At 46.8% G+C, this 14,368-nt stretch overlaps 1 protein-coding gene and 1 pseudogene across 1 annotated transcript; one reads left to right on the top strand and one right to left on the bottom strand.

Annotated features, from left to right (window-relative positions):
• The first annotated feature begins 245 nt into the window (after positions 1-245).
• On the top strand, positions 246-8,245 carry LOC119366222. The gene is made up of 5 exons (XM_037631912.1): positions 246-350; positions 430-593; positions 2,754-2,825; positions 3,065-3,258; positions 8,138-8,245. Exons 2-4 carry the CDS (start codon positions 456-458, stop codon positions 3,236-3,238), a joined length of 384 nt encoding a protein of 127 aa, XP_037487809.1. The 5' UTR covers positions 246-350; positions 430-455; the 3' UTR covers positions 3,239-3,258; positions 8,138-8,245.
• LOC119361375 lies at positions 5,995-9,546 on the bottom strand (annotated as a pseudogene).
• Between the last annotated feature and the right edge of the window lie 4,822 nt (positions 9,547-14,368).

Raw genomic sequence — 14,368 nt, 5'->3', positions numbered from 1 at the left:
TTGGTTGATGAGATTTCAGATTTAAGCCCTATAAACCGAAAAGGAGGGAGTAATATTTTCACGTGTAGGCCGGGTTTCAGGTTCGGGTATTGAAGAAACGGGTGTGAACCCACGAAATATGCCGGATTTTACATTTTACTCAACAGCAGCCCCACGGGGTTAGAAAGACGTCCATCCCGTTCCCTAATGGGGTAAAAACCTGCGGGGACGCGGGTTTCGGGGGCCGTTGCCATCTTGAGAGGAGATGGACGTGTAGCTGCTTCATGGTGGAGAGGGAGTGGCATCTCGCGTGGAGCTTTGGAGACGGCGGAGGAGAACGACGGCGCGGTGGGCATCGCCGGTGACGTTTGGTAGTACTATTCCTCCGCCTCAGCTTATTTTACTGCCAAACACGTACTACGGCCCCTTATTACGCTTTGGACAACACAGTTGTTACTTGTTAGCGGGCCACCGCAATGGCAACGCCGCCGCCAGCGTTCGTGTACCGGATCAGCACGGGGGATGAGTGGGCGGAGCTCCAGCGCACCGGCGGCACCCTGGGCGGCGACCTCGACCGCTCCACCGGCTGCTTCCACCTCAGCGACCTCGCCCAGGTACCCCACAATCTCTTCGATTCCTTCCGTCCTTCATCCCTCCTCTCTAGATCTCTTGGTTTGTCAGATCCGTTACAGATGTTGTTGTTCTATCTGATATCTACATCTGTCAGTAGATTTCTCCCTGTACTGCTTAATTTGGACTTCCGGCTTAACCATGGATGTTGTCGGGAGGTGCCATTTCCTGTATGATTTCGTTGATCTGGGATTGATAACCCTTTTTCTCTTGTTGATTTCCTGGCCTGGGTGTCAGCAGAACTTCGGGTTTCTTAGCCTCGTTGAGATTTGGGGCCTATTGCTCTGATTATGCCCAATAGCTCATATTAGATGTCTTTTCTGACTGTCTCTTTCAGTTTATATAGATTGGTATTGAGTAAGTTGTAATGATCCGTAATATACTAGCAAGCAATTGAACAATGATTTATGGAACAAGATGCAGATGAGTGCTATTGAATAGAACATTGACATTACAGCATATTATGCCAAAAGAAAATAAAATTCCACAGATTTCTTCTTTCCAGAAATTAAAATTGGAAACGATGTGTTCTTTGGCTGTTTTTTATTTCTTTGAATGGGAAGGTAGGCCTCAGTCTACCTTATATATTCCAGAGGGACGGGAGTCTGGGGGTTCAAAACAGGTTACAAAGCAACACAAAAAAGCGAGAAAACAAAAAAGGATGCTACAAGGTGTTCCTTCAGAGATTGGCAGTGTCTGGGCGAAAAAGTCTGCAGAAGAAACCAAGAAATCCTTCAGAGATTGGTTCTCAAGTTCTGTTGCTCCATAGCTTAATCATGCTTGCAATCTGTTGCTGGCAGACAGCCTGAGGGATGACAATATAATCAAATATCCGTTTGTTGCGGACCTCCCGGAGTTGCACCGCAGGCCACGATGATTATGTGCCAATGAGGTTCATCAGGCCTGACAGTCTGCATCAAAGAAAAAACGGAAACCGAGGATTCAGCCAGTGGTAGGAGGCCCAAATCTGTCGAAAGATCATGCGCTGGCTTGCATCGCAGGATGATATGGTTAACTGACTCAACAGCGGGACAACAGTCACAGGAACAGTCCTGAATAATTTTCATGTGTATTCAGGGGCTGTTTGGTTCTTTTCCTGGACATTGTGCCTGGTAAAAACGGCTGCCTGAATTGAGCCTGGGATGGGGAGCTTTTTCTGCCTGACCAGGCTTGCCCGGGCTCATGTGTTTGGTTCCTTTCCTGGATGGCTATTTTGTCATTTAGTGCTTAAAGATATTTTACTCAATGAACAGTACCGCTCATGGCTGGTCGTTACTTCCAGGCAGATGGCCAGGCGGAGGAAAAAGTACGCCTCGGCCAGGCTAATCATGTTGCCTGGGCTGAGTATTGTATTTTCTTCTATTTTTAAGTCTAGGGCCAGGCTAATCATATTGATAGGAGTCCCAGGCCAGGCAGACATCTTGTTTTTCAGGATGCAATCCAAACAAATACCAGGCAGGTTTCAGGCAGAGCCCAGGCCAGGCGTGCAGCGGCCAGGCCACTAACCAAACACGCTCTCAGTCTTGCTCTGGAAGCAAGCCAAAAGACGCCACGTGTTGTGAGTAGCCTGTAAAAGACAGCAATATAGGAGTGATCTGCTATTTAACCATCCCGATCTCTGATCACTTTCGGAATTCTGATCTGCTACTTGAATGCCACGGATAATTTGGTGCAGTCTATCTAGTTCAGCAGCAGCAGCTGTGGACAGGTTAGGGTGAAGCTTAATGTCCTGATCTCCGATAAATTGCGATGTGACTGAACAAAGCGATCGATGGCAAAAGAAAAACGGGATGGAAACAAGAAAGCAAACCACCCAGATGAAGTTCACTGATCAGTCCAAAAGGAGATGTGCAGACCGTCTACCATTCACTTTCTTGAACTGTCACATGTTCTGGTTTTGTAATATCTGTTGAGCACTGACTTCTACTGTACCAGCTTCAATCTAATCAGTTTTATGCCTATTCCAGGAGACTATATAAAAACAATATCATCCCTGTTATTTCAGTGGTGTGACTTGATCTGGAGTTTTTTTTCTTCAGAAAATATGAATCATATGCATTCATCCTTTTGTGTCTCTGTGTGTGCGCGCGCGCGCGTTGGTCCTTCTCAAAAGCCAAGTTTATTTAATCCTTGACTTGGTGTAGGCGAAGATGACACTAAAGAATTATTTCCGTGGGCAAAATAATCTATACCTGCTACAAATTGACACTGCCAAGGTATTAATCTTTCAACATTCATTTTATTTCTTCTCCTATCAGTTTATTGTAGCTATTGAGGAAATTGCCAATTTTTTTGTATCATTAAATATATATTTACTATGGTTTAGTGTACTTATCTATAAGGTTGTTAGCGTTCAAAAAAAAAATCTATACGGTTGTTAGGACACATGCATAAATTGCCACCTGTTGATGCAACGGCATTTACATGTACAATTTACTATTCATGTGTATCTTAGATTGCAGATGGCTTAATCTATGAGGCAGCTGATGGCTGTAACTATTTCCCTCATTTCTATGGCCCTGATCGGAGCTTTGCACCCCTTCAACTAAGTGCTGTTGTGAAGGCGGACAAAATAGTGCAGGCAAACAATAATTTTTCTTGCAGTCTACTTGATGGAGCGGCCATCTAATTCTGATGTGTAACCGTAAGGTCTCACTCTTAGCCCTTGTTTACATAATTTTCTTGTAAGTTCCCTGCCAAATTTATCAAAGACAGGCTGTCCACATGGTTATGCTAGTAATGGAAGTACACAAATTTAATGTCAACCTTAGCCGAAAAAGGCTTTCGCCCCGCTTTATATATAAAGCACCAACCACCAACAAACGGATCCGATACAAACCACAACACACAACACGAGAACCACACTCTACCAGGGCCAGATACATAGGTGCCAAAGGGCTACAACAACACCAAACCGACAGACTCGACGTAGACAACAAGAGAAGACAATAAGCATCACTACGAAGCCGCCGGCGCCCTTCCGATGAGATCACGAAGAGGTGAAGTTGAGAATCGTCGACACCGTGCACACCAAGACGGTGCCTTCAGGAAGGGCACGACACCGTAGCGCCGCCACCGCCCGATCCAGAGATCGGATTTTCATCCGGAGCACGACGAAGCGAGGGAGCAACCACAACAGAGACTTCAGGAAGATGACGACGCCCACAGACGCCGCCTCTGTCGGTCTGGCCTAAACCAGACAGAGTTTTCACCCCGGTAAGCATACTCCGCCTTTGTTAGGACGACGAAACGCCTACCACCACACCGCCCACGCGGCCATGGCGGCTAGCTGCTCACACCTGAGCTGCGGCCTCAGCCCACAAGCACCGCGGCTCCCACCACCTGGGCCGTCGCCCAAGAAACAAGACGCTTAAAAGGTCCTCCATGGCTGTAGGCGATGAGCCGACCGGCAAGCACCGACCACCGATTGAGCCGCCAGCGACAGGAATGGCCAAATCGATCAGGGAGCGACCAGGTCGGAGAAGGGGCGAGGCGGGGGCGGACTATGTCAACGTCCGGCACCCCTGCCGATGACGGGTGGCCCGACCACATCGGCGCCACCCATCTCTCCCACCACCTCTCCAAATGTCACCCCTGACGACCAACCCGGACTCGCAGCCTGGATCAGCACCTGGCCCAAACCAGCCACCCGCTCAACGACGCGAGGAGCCGGACCGGCCACAACCTGCATCCACGAGAGAGACCAACAGCATCCCCAAGGGCCGCACGCAGACGAGCCGATGCCGGAGAGCCCAGCCGCCGCTGCGCTACGACCTGTACACCACCATGAGCTGAACCACGCCGACGCAACACCGCCGCCATGAGCCGACCCATGCCACCACCATGGGCTCCCACCACGCCGTGGCAGCCCAAATCCACCGAGGACCACCGCAGCACCGGAAGCAGCCGCCTGCAGCAGCTGGCCGCGCGCCACCGCGGTCCACGCCCAGCGCCACAACCACGCCCGGTCCTGGCTAACCCCCGCGCCGCCAGCCAGAGGAGAGCCCCCAGATCCAGATCGATTTGGGCCTCCGCCGCCGCCAAGCCTGCACCGCCGCCTCTGCCACCACGAGCGCAACCCCGACGACCACCGCACGTAGCCCACCACGACAGGGCAGCAGCCACCTTTGCCGCCGTGCCCCATGAAGCACCGCGTCCCCGACCGGCGAGGTCGTCCCACTCCGCCCACCACCGTTCGGGAAGGAGAGGAGGCCCCCCGCCTCCGCGGCCGGCTGGGCTTTGCCTGCCAGCGAGTACGCGGCGGCGAGGAGAGAGGAGGAGGGGAGGGGGCTAGGACCGGCGGCGGCGAGGGTTTCCCTCCGTCGCTCGCGTGAGCGACACGGGGGGTTGGGGGGAGAAGTTTTCGACTCTCTTCTTCACCTAGTTTCAATGGTAGTTATGTAAGGAAACAGTGCGCATAGGCGGAGCAGAGTCCTAGATGCATGATCGAACAATGCCGGACACAGACCAACTAAGAAAATTAAATGCCTAACCAGTGCTCGTACCTTGTGTCTCTGTTGCCATCTAGTTAGGTACTCTCTCTGTCCCATAATATAAGATCGTTTTGCAAGTAGCTTGCAAAACGATTTTATATTATGGGACAGAGGGAGTATCTTCTTACTCTCTAGGCCACGTTTACACAGAGAAGCCCCGGTACCTGCAGCGCAGAGAAGTACTGCATCCAGCCGCCGCTGCTGTAAACGCAACCCCTCAACAAACTTGAAGTTTAGGTTGTCGGAGAACCAGATACACGGAGTTCTCTCAGTCTAGGAAGGTCTGGAACCCTCTCCAGGACTTCACATCCAGCGATTATAAGCATCTTTGAGAGGAATAGGAGGTCCTCCAACACCTTCAAGTAGCTTGCTCCTCTTAAATGGAGCAATTCCAAGCTGGTTGCCTGCTATCCAAGCTGTCGTGGGAGAGCTCTTAGCTTGGGGCATCCTTTGAGTATCAATCATTTCAAGCGTGGCAGCATCTGGATCCTTGGGACAGGGCTTCCTCTTTCCCTTCCGCAGTTGTTGTTGATGTTGCAACATCTTCAATAATGGACCATTCCTCCCAGTTGGGCATATCCTGTATCCTCAACATTTCTAAGCTTTGGGAATCGGATAGCGTGATACATAGTTACAAGAACTCATGGTGATTAAAATGTTTTGCAATAAAACTCTTTTATCAATAAAAAATAATCCCCGCAAAAAGAAATGCAGTTGGGTGTCGAGGACCGGTAGCCGGGCAGGCCTCCTTGCATCAATGGTTGCTCCACTCTGTTGTGCACCACTTTTCTCGTACAATACTCACAAATATTGCAACCACCTAAGCAAAACTTCAGCTTGGAGAGAGTCAATCCTAAAGCATACAACTATGTACACCAGGGGCGAAGCCAAAACAAATGCTTAACTTGCTCACCTGTACTAAACTATTGGGTCAACCCAAATAAAGATAATTCTAACAAGTGATTAGTACTAGAGTATACAAGGTAATTCAGTTTAGATGAACCCAACTAGTTCATACTGGCTCCGCCCCTGATGTACAAAAAATTCAATGCACACTAAGTTATACACCAACTAACGGCCTTTGAGCATTGTGATACTCATTGCATTCGAGGAACTCGTGTTCTCACTGGCTTGTTCACCTTTAGGATTACCTAGAGCAAAGTACACAGGATGCTTTGGAGGTGGAAGCATTGCGCTTTCATTCTCTAACATAAACATAACCGAGGACATTAGTGGCCTATCATTTGGATGATCTTGGACACACAAGAGTCCCACATGAATGCATCGTACAACTTCATGAAGTGGGCAGCTCGCAGCAATGAAGGAGTCCACCAATTCAGTTGCTTTTCCATCTTCCCATAATCTCCAGGCCTGACCAATAGCATGAAGTCACAATCAGGTTACTAAATATATTGCTTGGGTGGAGAGATTAATTAGAAATTCCCCATATTCACTACCGGAATCAAAGTGCTTGCTGAGTGATTTCTGTCGGGCACTAGGCAAAGGCCCTCCTAAACCGAGTGCTGCAGAAAATGGACACTTGGTAAAGCCTTGCCTTTGCCAAGTGCCGGCTAGAAAACACGCAACAAAGAGCCCGGTAGTGATTACATAGCAATTACATAAGATATAAGGCTACAAAATTCCATTTTGAGCTGAGCTGAGCTGATCTTCAAACCACTAACAATCTCCAATAGAAGGACCCCAAAGCTATAAGTGTCTGATTTCACAGAAAATGTACCTCCCATGGCATATTCAGGGGACATGTAACCACTGTTTAAAACATTCAACAAGTCAGCAAGGAATGTACAAAACACGCTATACTAAACATTCAACAAGGGTGCTAAGAGTTCATTAGTACACCAGTTACTTACTATGTTCCGACGACCCGGGTTGTGTTAGCATGATTCTGGTTTGCACCAAAGATTCTTGCCATACCAAAATCTGAAATTTTAGGAATCATTTCTGTGTCCAACAAAATGTTGCTTGCTTTGAGATCTCTGTGAATTATCGTTAATCTTGAATCTTGATGAAGATAAAGAAGGCCTCTTGCTATTCCTTTAATTATTTTAAACCGTGTCAACCAATCGAGCACATGTTTTCGTGCATGATCTTTCATGGTCAAAATGAAAGGAAACAAGTCGTCATGAATACCATTTTGGTTCATGTAAAAAAATGTATGTAATCTAAAAACTAGCACATACCAAAAAGAAAGGCATCCAAACTTTTGTTAGCTAAGTACTCATAGACCAATAACTTCTCATCTTCATGAATGCAGCAGCCGAGAAGTCTGACTAGATTCTTGTGCTGTAGTTTTGCAATGAGAAGTACTTCATTTTTGAACTCCACTATACCTTGCCCAGAACTCTTAATAAGCCTTTTGACAGCAACTTCATTTCCACCTTCCAGTGTGCCCTACATGATCAAACTTTTTCAATGGAACCAAAAATAGAAATTAACTTTTTCGAACCTATGTGTAACATTTTTACATGAAGAGATGTGTTTTTGAATTGAGCCCATGAGATACTTTTCAACTCTAAAAGTGTTTCCTCTGTACCGCGAATGACAAGACAAACCCATTATGTTACCTTGTAAACTTTGCCAAAACCTCCACGTCCAAGCAAGTTGGAATCAGAAAAAAAAATGTTCCTGAAAGTATGTCTTCATAGCTAAAACATGGAAATTCCGTATTTTTGCTCAGAAGAGAATCTGGAAAGAATTGTCAATGAATTTGAAAGTGAAGGCCAGAAGTAATTGAACAACCTAGCAATTGTAAAATGATATTAAAAGGAATGCCGTGTTTATTTAAACAAGAGGACCTTCCATATGTATTCCTTCCAGTTCTAAACAACGTGATGTTCTTGATATGGAACTTCTAAAACTTTAACTACTGATACTGCTTGATATATTTAGATTGGATATCTTGAAAATGGTATGCTTAGATATTTTTTGAAATTATTTTTATAGTACTACAGTCTTTTTTGGTTAAATATGTATTGATATATACTAACAATAGAGTTAAAATCATTACTGACTAGGTAAGAAAAAAAAGAGGGCATGGAACACCGAATACCAGGATTGGCAAGTCGGAGGTACAGGTTCTCGCCAACGGTTCTCTTCTGAGCATCAATAAGCTCCCCTGACCAAAGTAAGTACCTTGACGGGTCAGCCATAGCACCTCCGCTACTCAAGTTGGCATAAGCATACCCTGTACACGAGCAATTGTTGATGCACTCAGCTGCACAGTCATCGAAGTTTCTGTTGCGTATATGCAAGAACATGTCAGGAACCTTCATTCCAGGAAAAGACGTGAAATGGCTTTGCTTGCGGCATTTCAACGCTTCTTTTCTCTGACATCCTTTAAAAGAGTTACTACTGTCTACAGGCTCAAACCCATCAAAGCACTGGCATGTTGGAATGGCCTTGGTGAAGTCACAATAGCCAAACGGGCCACAAGAGGCGTAGAGATCGCAAGCACTATTGGGGTGCTCATTGATGAGTGTCCATGACATGGAGTGATTGTCCCAGCCTAGAGCCTTGAACTTGCCAGTGTAGTCAAGCATGATGCGCATGAACGGTGAGTTGTTGGAGACAGCGAACGTGTAACTGAACTCGTCTCCAGAGTTGACAACTGTTTGGTACAATGTGGAGCTAGTGTTGGTTAGAAGTGTGCGGCCGGACACCGACACACCGTCCCACACAATGATACGACAATATAGCCTAGCCTTGTTCAACGTTACCAACTGAAGGTCTGGGGATCTTGGGTCGCCACTGCATGAGAAGTCCCCAGAAGATGGGTCATCGGGGCCTTTCCAAGCAACAAGACGTGTGACGATTTGTGCCTTGTAGCTCACCAAAAATCTCATGTTTGGAAGGATGGTGTCGGACGGATGATCGAAGCTCAACCATATGTCCTGGTTGCCCGAAGACCGGAGGACAAAGTTCCCTGAGTTGAGTAGTACTGCATAAGCTCCTGCCGCCCCAGAAGTGGCATTGCTTCCTGCCATCCAAATAATACGGCCTTCGGAGTCTGATAATACCATGCGAGAATTGTTAGTTACCTTGAGCATCATGGACGAAGGGTTGATGATTGGGTTGTCGCGGTTGGCGATCCACACAACGGTCCGTGGCCCGGGGAGGCTGTGGTACCATATGCCAAGGTAAAAACTCTTGTTGGAGCTTGTCGGGGAGATGAAGCCCAGAGCAAAGTCCCCGCTCTCGGAGATGAGCATGCCGCCATGGGCGAGTGGCTTTGCTTGTGTGAGCTGGTCATCGGCGCTGCAGAATGAACTCAAGAGTAGGAGGAAGAAGATGGGGATCATCTGCTTGCGCCGGCACAGATATAGATGAAAGATGGCAAAGTCTGCAACTAATGGAACTAGTTGATAAGGATAAAAACATCAAGGTCGACATAGACCATATATAGCACAGGAGAGCAGAGCAGACTCAAAAGTCTTTGGTATAGATAAATACATCAAGGTTGGCAATTGACATAGACCATATATAGCACATATGGCCAGACGACAAGTCTCCAATGACAGTGCTGCACGCTTAAAGAATATTCGTCACTACAGGGCCAGATTGGAGTCTACACTCCACATTGAGAGGATGACAGGGGAAACTTCGCGGCATGTGAGTTTGCTTGCTGCAGCACTAATGACAATATTTGACTGATAAGAGCATCTTTAGCCGCGCCCCCAACAGGCCCCCCAGGCGATTTCTTTGGCGCCGGCGCCAAAAAAACGCCCCAGTCGCGCCCCCAGGACGACGGAAAGCGCCGGTTCGGTCCTTTTTTCCGCTCGGCGGCCGCAGGCCGAACCCGGCGCGCTTGGGGGCTCCGACGCAAGGGAAAAGCGCGGCTGGCCCATGCCGTTAGGTGAAAAGTCAAGATTTTCTTCCCCGACCTGCCTCCCACCCCCCGCGCGCGCTCTCGGCCGCCATTAGCCATATCCCGGCGCCGCCCGCCGCCCTTCACCGGTAGATAGTCATTCCCCGCCGAAAAAATAGCAGAGGTTCGCCGCGGCAGCTCCTCCGACAACAGCTAGGCGTTTCTGCCCGCCGTTTCCGGCCACGGAGGGGCAGTTTAGCGGCGGGTGCACGCCCACCGGGCGCAAGGTGTTCAGCGATTTGCCTGCCTCGGCGATGGACTCGGATGACGAGGAAGTGCTCGCCGCGCTGCTGGAGGAGGAAGCCGAGGCCGACGCCTAGGAAGAAGAGCATCTCATGGTGCTCGCCGCCCTCGCCCAACTGCTGGCGAGCAATGAAAAGCCGCGTCGAGGTGGCTCGGCGCCGGGGCGGGTGAAAGCAAAGAACCGGCATCGTCTCGAAGGCTACTGCATGCTCTACTCCGACTACTTCGCCGATGCTCCACGTCACGGCGACAGAACATTTCGGCGCCGTTATTGGATGAGCAGAAAGCTTTTCCTCAGGATTGTGAATTCCATCCGGGAGTTCGACAACTACTTCAAATGCAAGATGGATTGCACCGGCAAACTTGAATTCACCTCTATCCAGAAATGCACGACAGCGATGAGAATGCTTGCATATGGAGCTCCCGGCGACTCACAGGACAGCTATGGGCGCATGGCCGAGTCCACCAGCATAGAGTGTTTCTACAAGTTCTGTCGGGCAGTGGTGGCAGTGTTTGGACCGCAATACTTGAGAACACCCAATGCGGAAGACACTGCTCGGATCCTAGCACAGAATGCAGCAAGAGGATTTCCTGGGATGCTTGGAAGCATCGACTGTATGCATTGGAAACAGAAGAATTGCCCATTTGCTTGGCAGGGGATGTACAAAGGCGCCAAAGGCGGTTGTAGTGTGGTATTTGAGGCGGTGGCCACACAGGACCTCTGGATTTGGCACTCCTTTTTTGGTAATGCCAGGAACTCACAATGATATCAACATGCTGCAGTGCTCTCCTGTCTTTGCCAAGCTTGTTGAAGGTCATTCTCCTCCGGTGAACTTCGAGATCAATGGGCGGCACTACAACAAGGGGTACTATCTAGCTGATGGCATCTATTCGAGATGGTTGACATTTGTGAAGACCATCTAAAACCCTGTGCCTGGATGCAAGAACGTCTGGTTTGCGAAGATTCAGGAGGCTTGTAGGAAGGATGTCGAACGGGCATTTGGTGTGCTCCAATCACGATTTGCTGTTGTCCAGTACCCTGCTCAGACCTGGTCGAAAGATCAAATGTGGAAGATCATGACCTGCTGTGTCATCTTGCACAACATAATCATTGAGAGCGAGCAGGAAGAGCCAGTGTTTGACACTGAACCATACCACAGGCAGGGTCATCTTGCCCAAGTTGATCACCAGCTACCGGCAACCTGGACTGCCTACCTCAGTATGGGTCAAGAGATCCGAGACCCACAGGTGCATCATCAACTGCAGCAAGATCTGATAGAGCACCTATGGAGGCTCAAGGGCGACGCCAGGCGCGACATGTGATGAAATATGAGTTTTTATTTATTAAACTATTTAATTTGTATTGAACTATTTGTTGTTGTACTATTTTGTTGAAGTATTTGATTTTTCTGTGATGAAATATGTGTTAAAAAAATATTTACGTTGATAATTGAACGCTGAATATGGGCCTATTCTCGCTCATATGGGCCTTTTTTTCCAAAATGGGGCTTCAAAAAGTGGGCCAACATCGGCGCCTGGGGGCGAGCTGGGGGCGACGACTGGACGCAAAACCGCTCCCAGCGCCGAACGAATCGCCGGCTCATCCCCAGGAACGATTTTTATGCGTCCTTCCAACGGCTGGAGATGCTCTAAGTCGTGAGCTTGACATGTGTGTGGTAGCCTGGTATGGCTTGTGTTATTTCTGAGCTGTATATAGAGTTACTAGTGGTTTGGGCGCCAGCCTGTGGCGCCGCTTGTTTTCATTTTAAAAAATACATAGAGTCCTCTCCTACATCTAGGAAAACATTAAAAAATCTTCACTTCCATCTAAAAAAAGTAAAAAGGAAAAAAAATACCAATGCAGCGTACCAGGGCCACTTTGCGTAGCCGTTCATTTAAAAAAATATGTGGGGTCATCACCTCCATTTAAAAAGGGAGAAAATATTTAAAAAAATCATCACCTCCATCTAAAAAAATATTTAGAAAGTTTTTTCAGCGCGGCCAACCAGCGTGTGTCACGTGGCATAGCTGGTTGGTCGCCCTTTACACGATGCTTAATGAGTTTAATTAATGAGAGGCATCTAGAAGGATTTGAAGATGATGAAAGTGGCAAAGTCCGGATTCGAGACTAATTGACAGAGACGGTGATGTGAACAGCTCTTTTCGGCTACCTTGATTGGTACTGATGGTTTGACGAGAGCAGGCCAACAAGTCTCATCAAACACATTAGTCTACCAGAGAATGGCGGCCAACCAGCATGTCCACGTGGTGCATGCTGGTTGGTTGTGGCAATAAATTTTTCTTATTTATCTTGGAAGATGAAATTAAGAAACTTTTTGATTTTTTTTAAGATGAAATTGAGACTTTTTTTCTTTTGCGGGGACTTTTTTTGAAGATTATTTTTGAAATATGAAAATGAGACTTTTGTTTTTTTTTCATTTTAAGAATGTTTTTTAGGTTTTTCCTTTTTCTTTTTGAGATGGATGTGATGTTTACGTGTTGTGAGAAAGTTTTCTTTTTAATTTTGAGATGAAGTTGAGGTTTTTTCTTTGAGAGAAAGAAATATACGCACAAGTTCCTCTGAAGAGGCCCGCAATGACGGCCCCCAATCACTAGTAGACTTGAACATTGCTACAGGTACGCCTAAAGAAAAATCGTTACTACTCCATAAAAATTCAAACTGGAGTAGAGTAAACCTCATGATCAAGCAAAGGAGCCAGCGAACGGTGGTCCCGTACGCAGCCATCAGTTTTTTGTTGAGCAATTGGTAGAAGCTTTTCCTATCCATTAAGAGGGAGTAGACTTGACCAGTTAATAAGGTAACACAAGCTTGGTTAATTAAGGGAAAACCGAGCAAAAACCCGTACAACACGGTCCACTATCAGGTTTGAAGCGGTGCCCAATGATGTCTGCACATCGGCAGTGAGCGCTCGCTGTAGCCATCGAATCCATGAAACTGGAAGGAGATGTCCCTTCATATGTTTTTTCTTGAATTTATTGTGTTCTTGGTTAAGGTGGATGACAATATGGAACATGGCATCCTTACTTTTTCATGGCTATCCCATGAAATATTCTCATTACATCCTTGAATATCCTTGGTCTCACCTACCTTGATGATGGCTATCCAAAAATCCTGTTCTAATTTGTTAGAACATTAAACCCTAGCCTTGGCTTTACAAAGTTACCCTCATCTTCTTTGCTTGCAAGATTATACAAAAAAAGCACATTAGCTCCCCAATGCATATAAAATCTAGATTTGCAAAAAATGCTATGCCCAAGCAATATTTTTTAATTAAAAGTAATTCTCTTTCGTGCCCATGTGAGCTGAGAAATCCATGAAATTTGTGGAGATGTTTCTGCTATCATACTTGGCCTCTAGTAAAAATATTGGGTTATATTGAATAGTGGATCATCCCCGTCCACTCACTCCACCATATTTTAGCTCCACATGTTTTTGGGTGCTCCGCTTAAATTCTTGGTTTGCTGTTGGTCACATACCCAACCTACTTAATTCAATAACTTATACCAACAAGCATTCAAGAGCTTGGCACTTGCTCCTTTGGTGAAAAGTCACTCCTTTCACCATTTGGCAATTATCCCGTTTTGCCACATTACAAAGCAACTACCCTATCTGTTGCTGTGAAAAAGGCCACAAAATTTAGAGAGATTACTCTATCTATACCTTGATAAGATCAACCAAAATATTGGTTCAATGGTACATTTTTTTGCGTAAACCACCAACACCAGCTTTTGCGCAAAATGCCAAGTAAATAGCAACCCATATTTTTTACCATCAAACTTTGTCACCTTTCTCATCTTCCCTACCAACCTAATTCTCTAGAACACGAGATTGAATGGAGTAGTAGAAATGTCATCACCGCCTATCAAACACCTCTGCCATTCAATTTGCATTTTAGTTGCTAGCGTTGAACTTGTCATGTGATTTTGTATTCTAACGCTTCTACCATCCTAAGCATATTCGGTGGCACACGCTTCCAAAAAAAGCGTCTATGTTCATTGCAAAACAGTTTTGTTAAATCACATCTAGCTGAGAATTACGTATGTCGCATCTAATTGCTCAATCACAGGATGTGAACGCCAAGATTCGTGTCGCTCTCTTTGCGGTGTGGCTTCGTTG

Source organism: Triticum dicoccoides, chromosome 2B (assembly GCF_002162155.2).
Source record: "Triticum dicoccoides isolate Atlit2015 ecotype Zavitan chromosome 2B, WEW_v2.0, whole genome shotgun sequence".
Lineage (NCBI taxonomy): Eukaryota > Viridiplantae > Streptophyta > Magnoliopsida > Poales > Poaceae > Triticum > Triticum dicoccoides.
This window is presented reverse-complemented; position numbering and strand designations above follow the sequence as displayed.

Bases quoted from the DNA above. Each gene is read 5' to 3' on its own strand.
- LOC119366222 (XM_037631912.1), top strand. From the start codon at position 456: ATGGCAACGCCGCCGCCAGCGTTCGTGTACCGGATCAGCACGGGGGAT. The intron at 594-2,753 runs GTACCCCACAAT...GACTTGGTGTAG, and splicing joins ACCTCAGCGACCTCGCCCAG to GCGAAGATGACACTAAAGAA. The intron at 2,826-3,064 runs GTATTAATCTTT...TGTGTATCTTAG, and splicing joins TACAAATTGACACTGCCAAG to ATTGCAGATGGCTTAATCTA.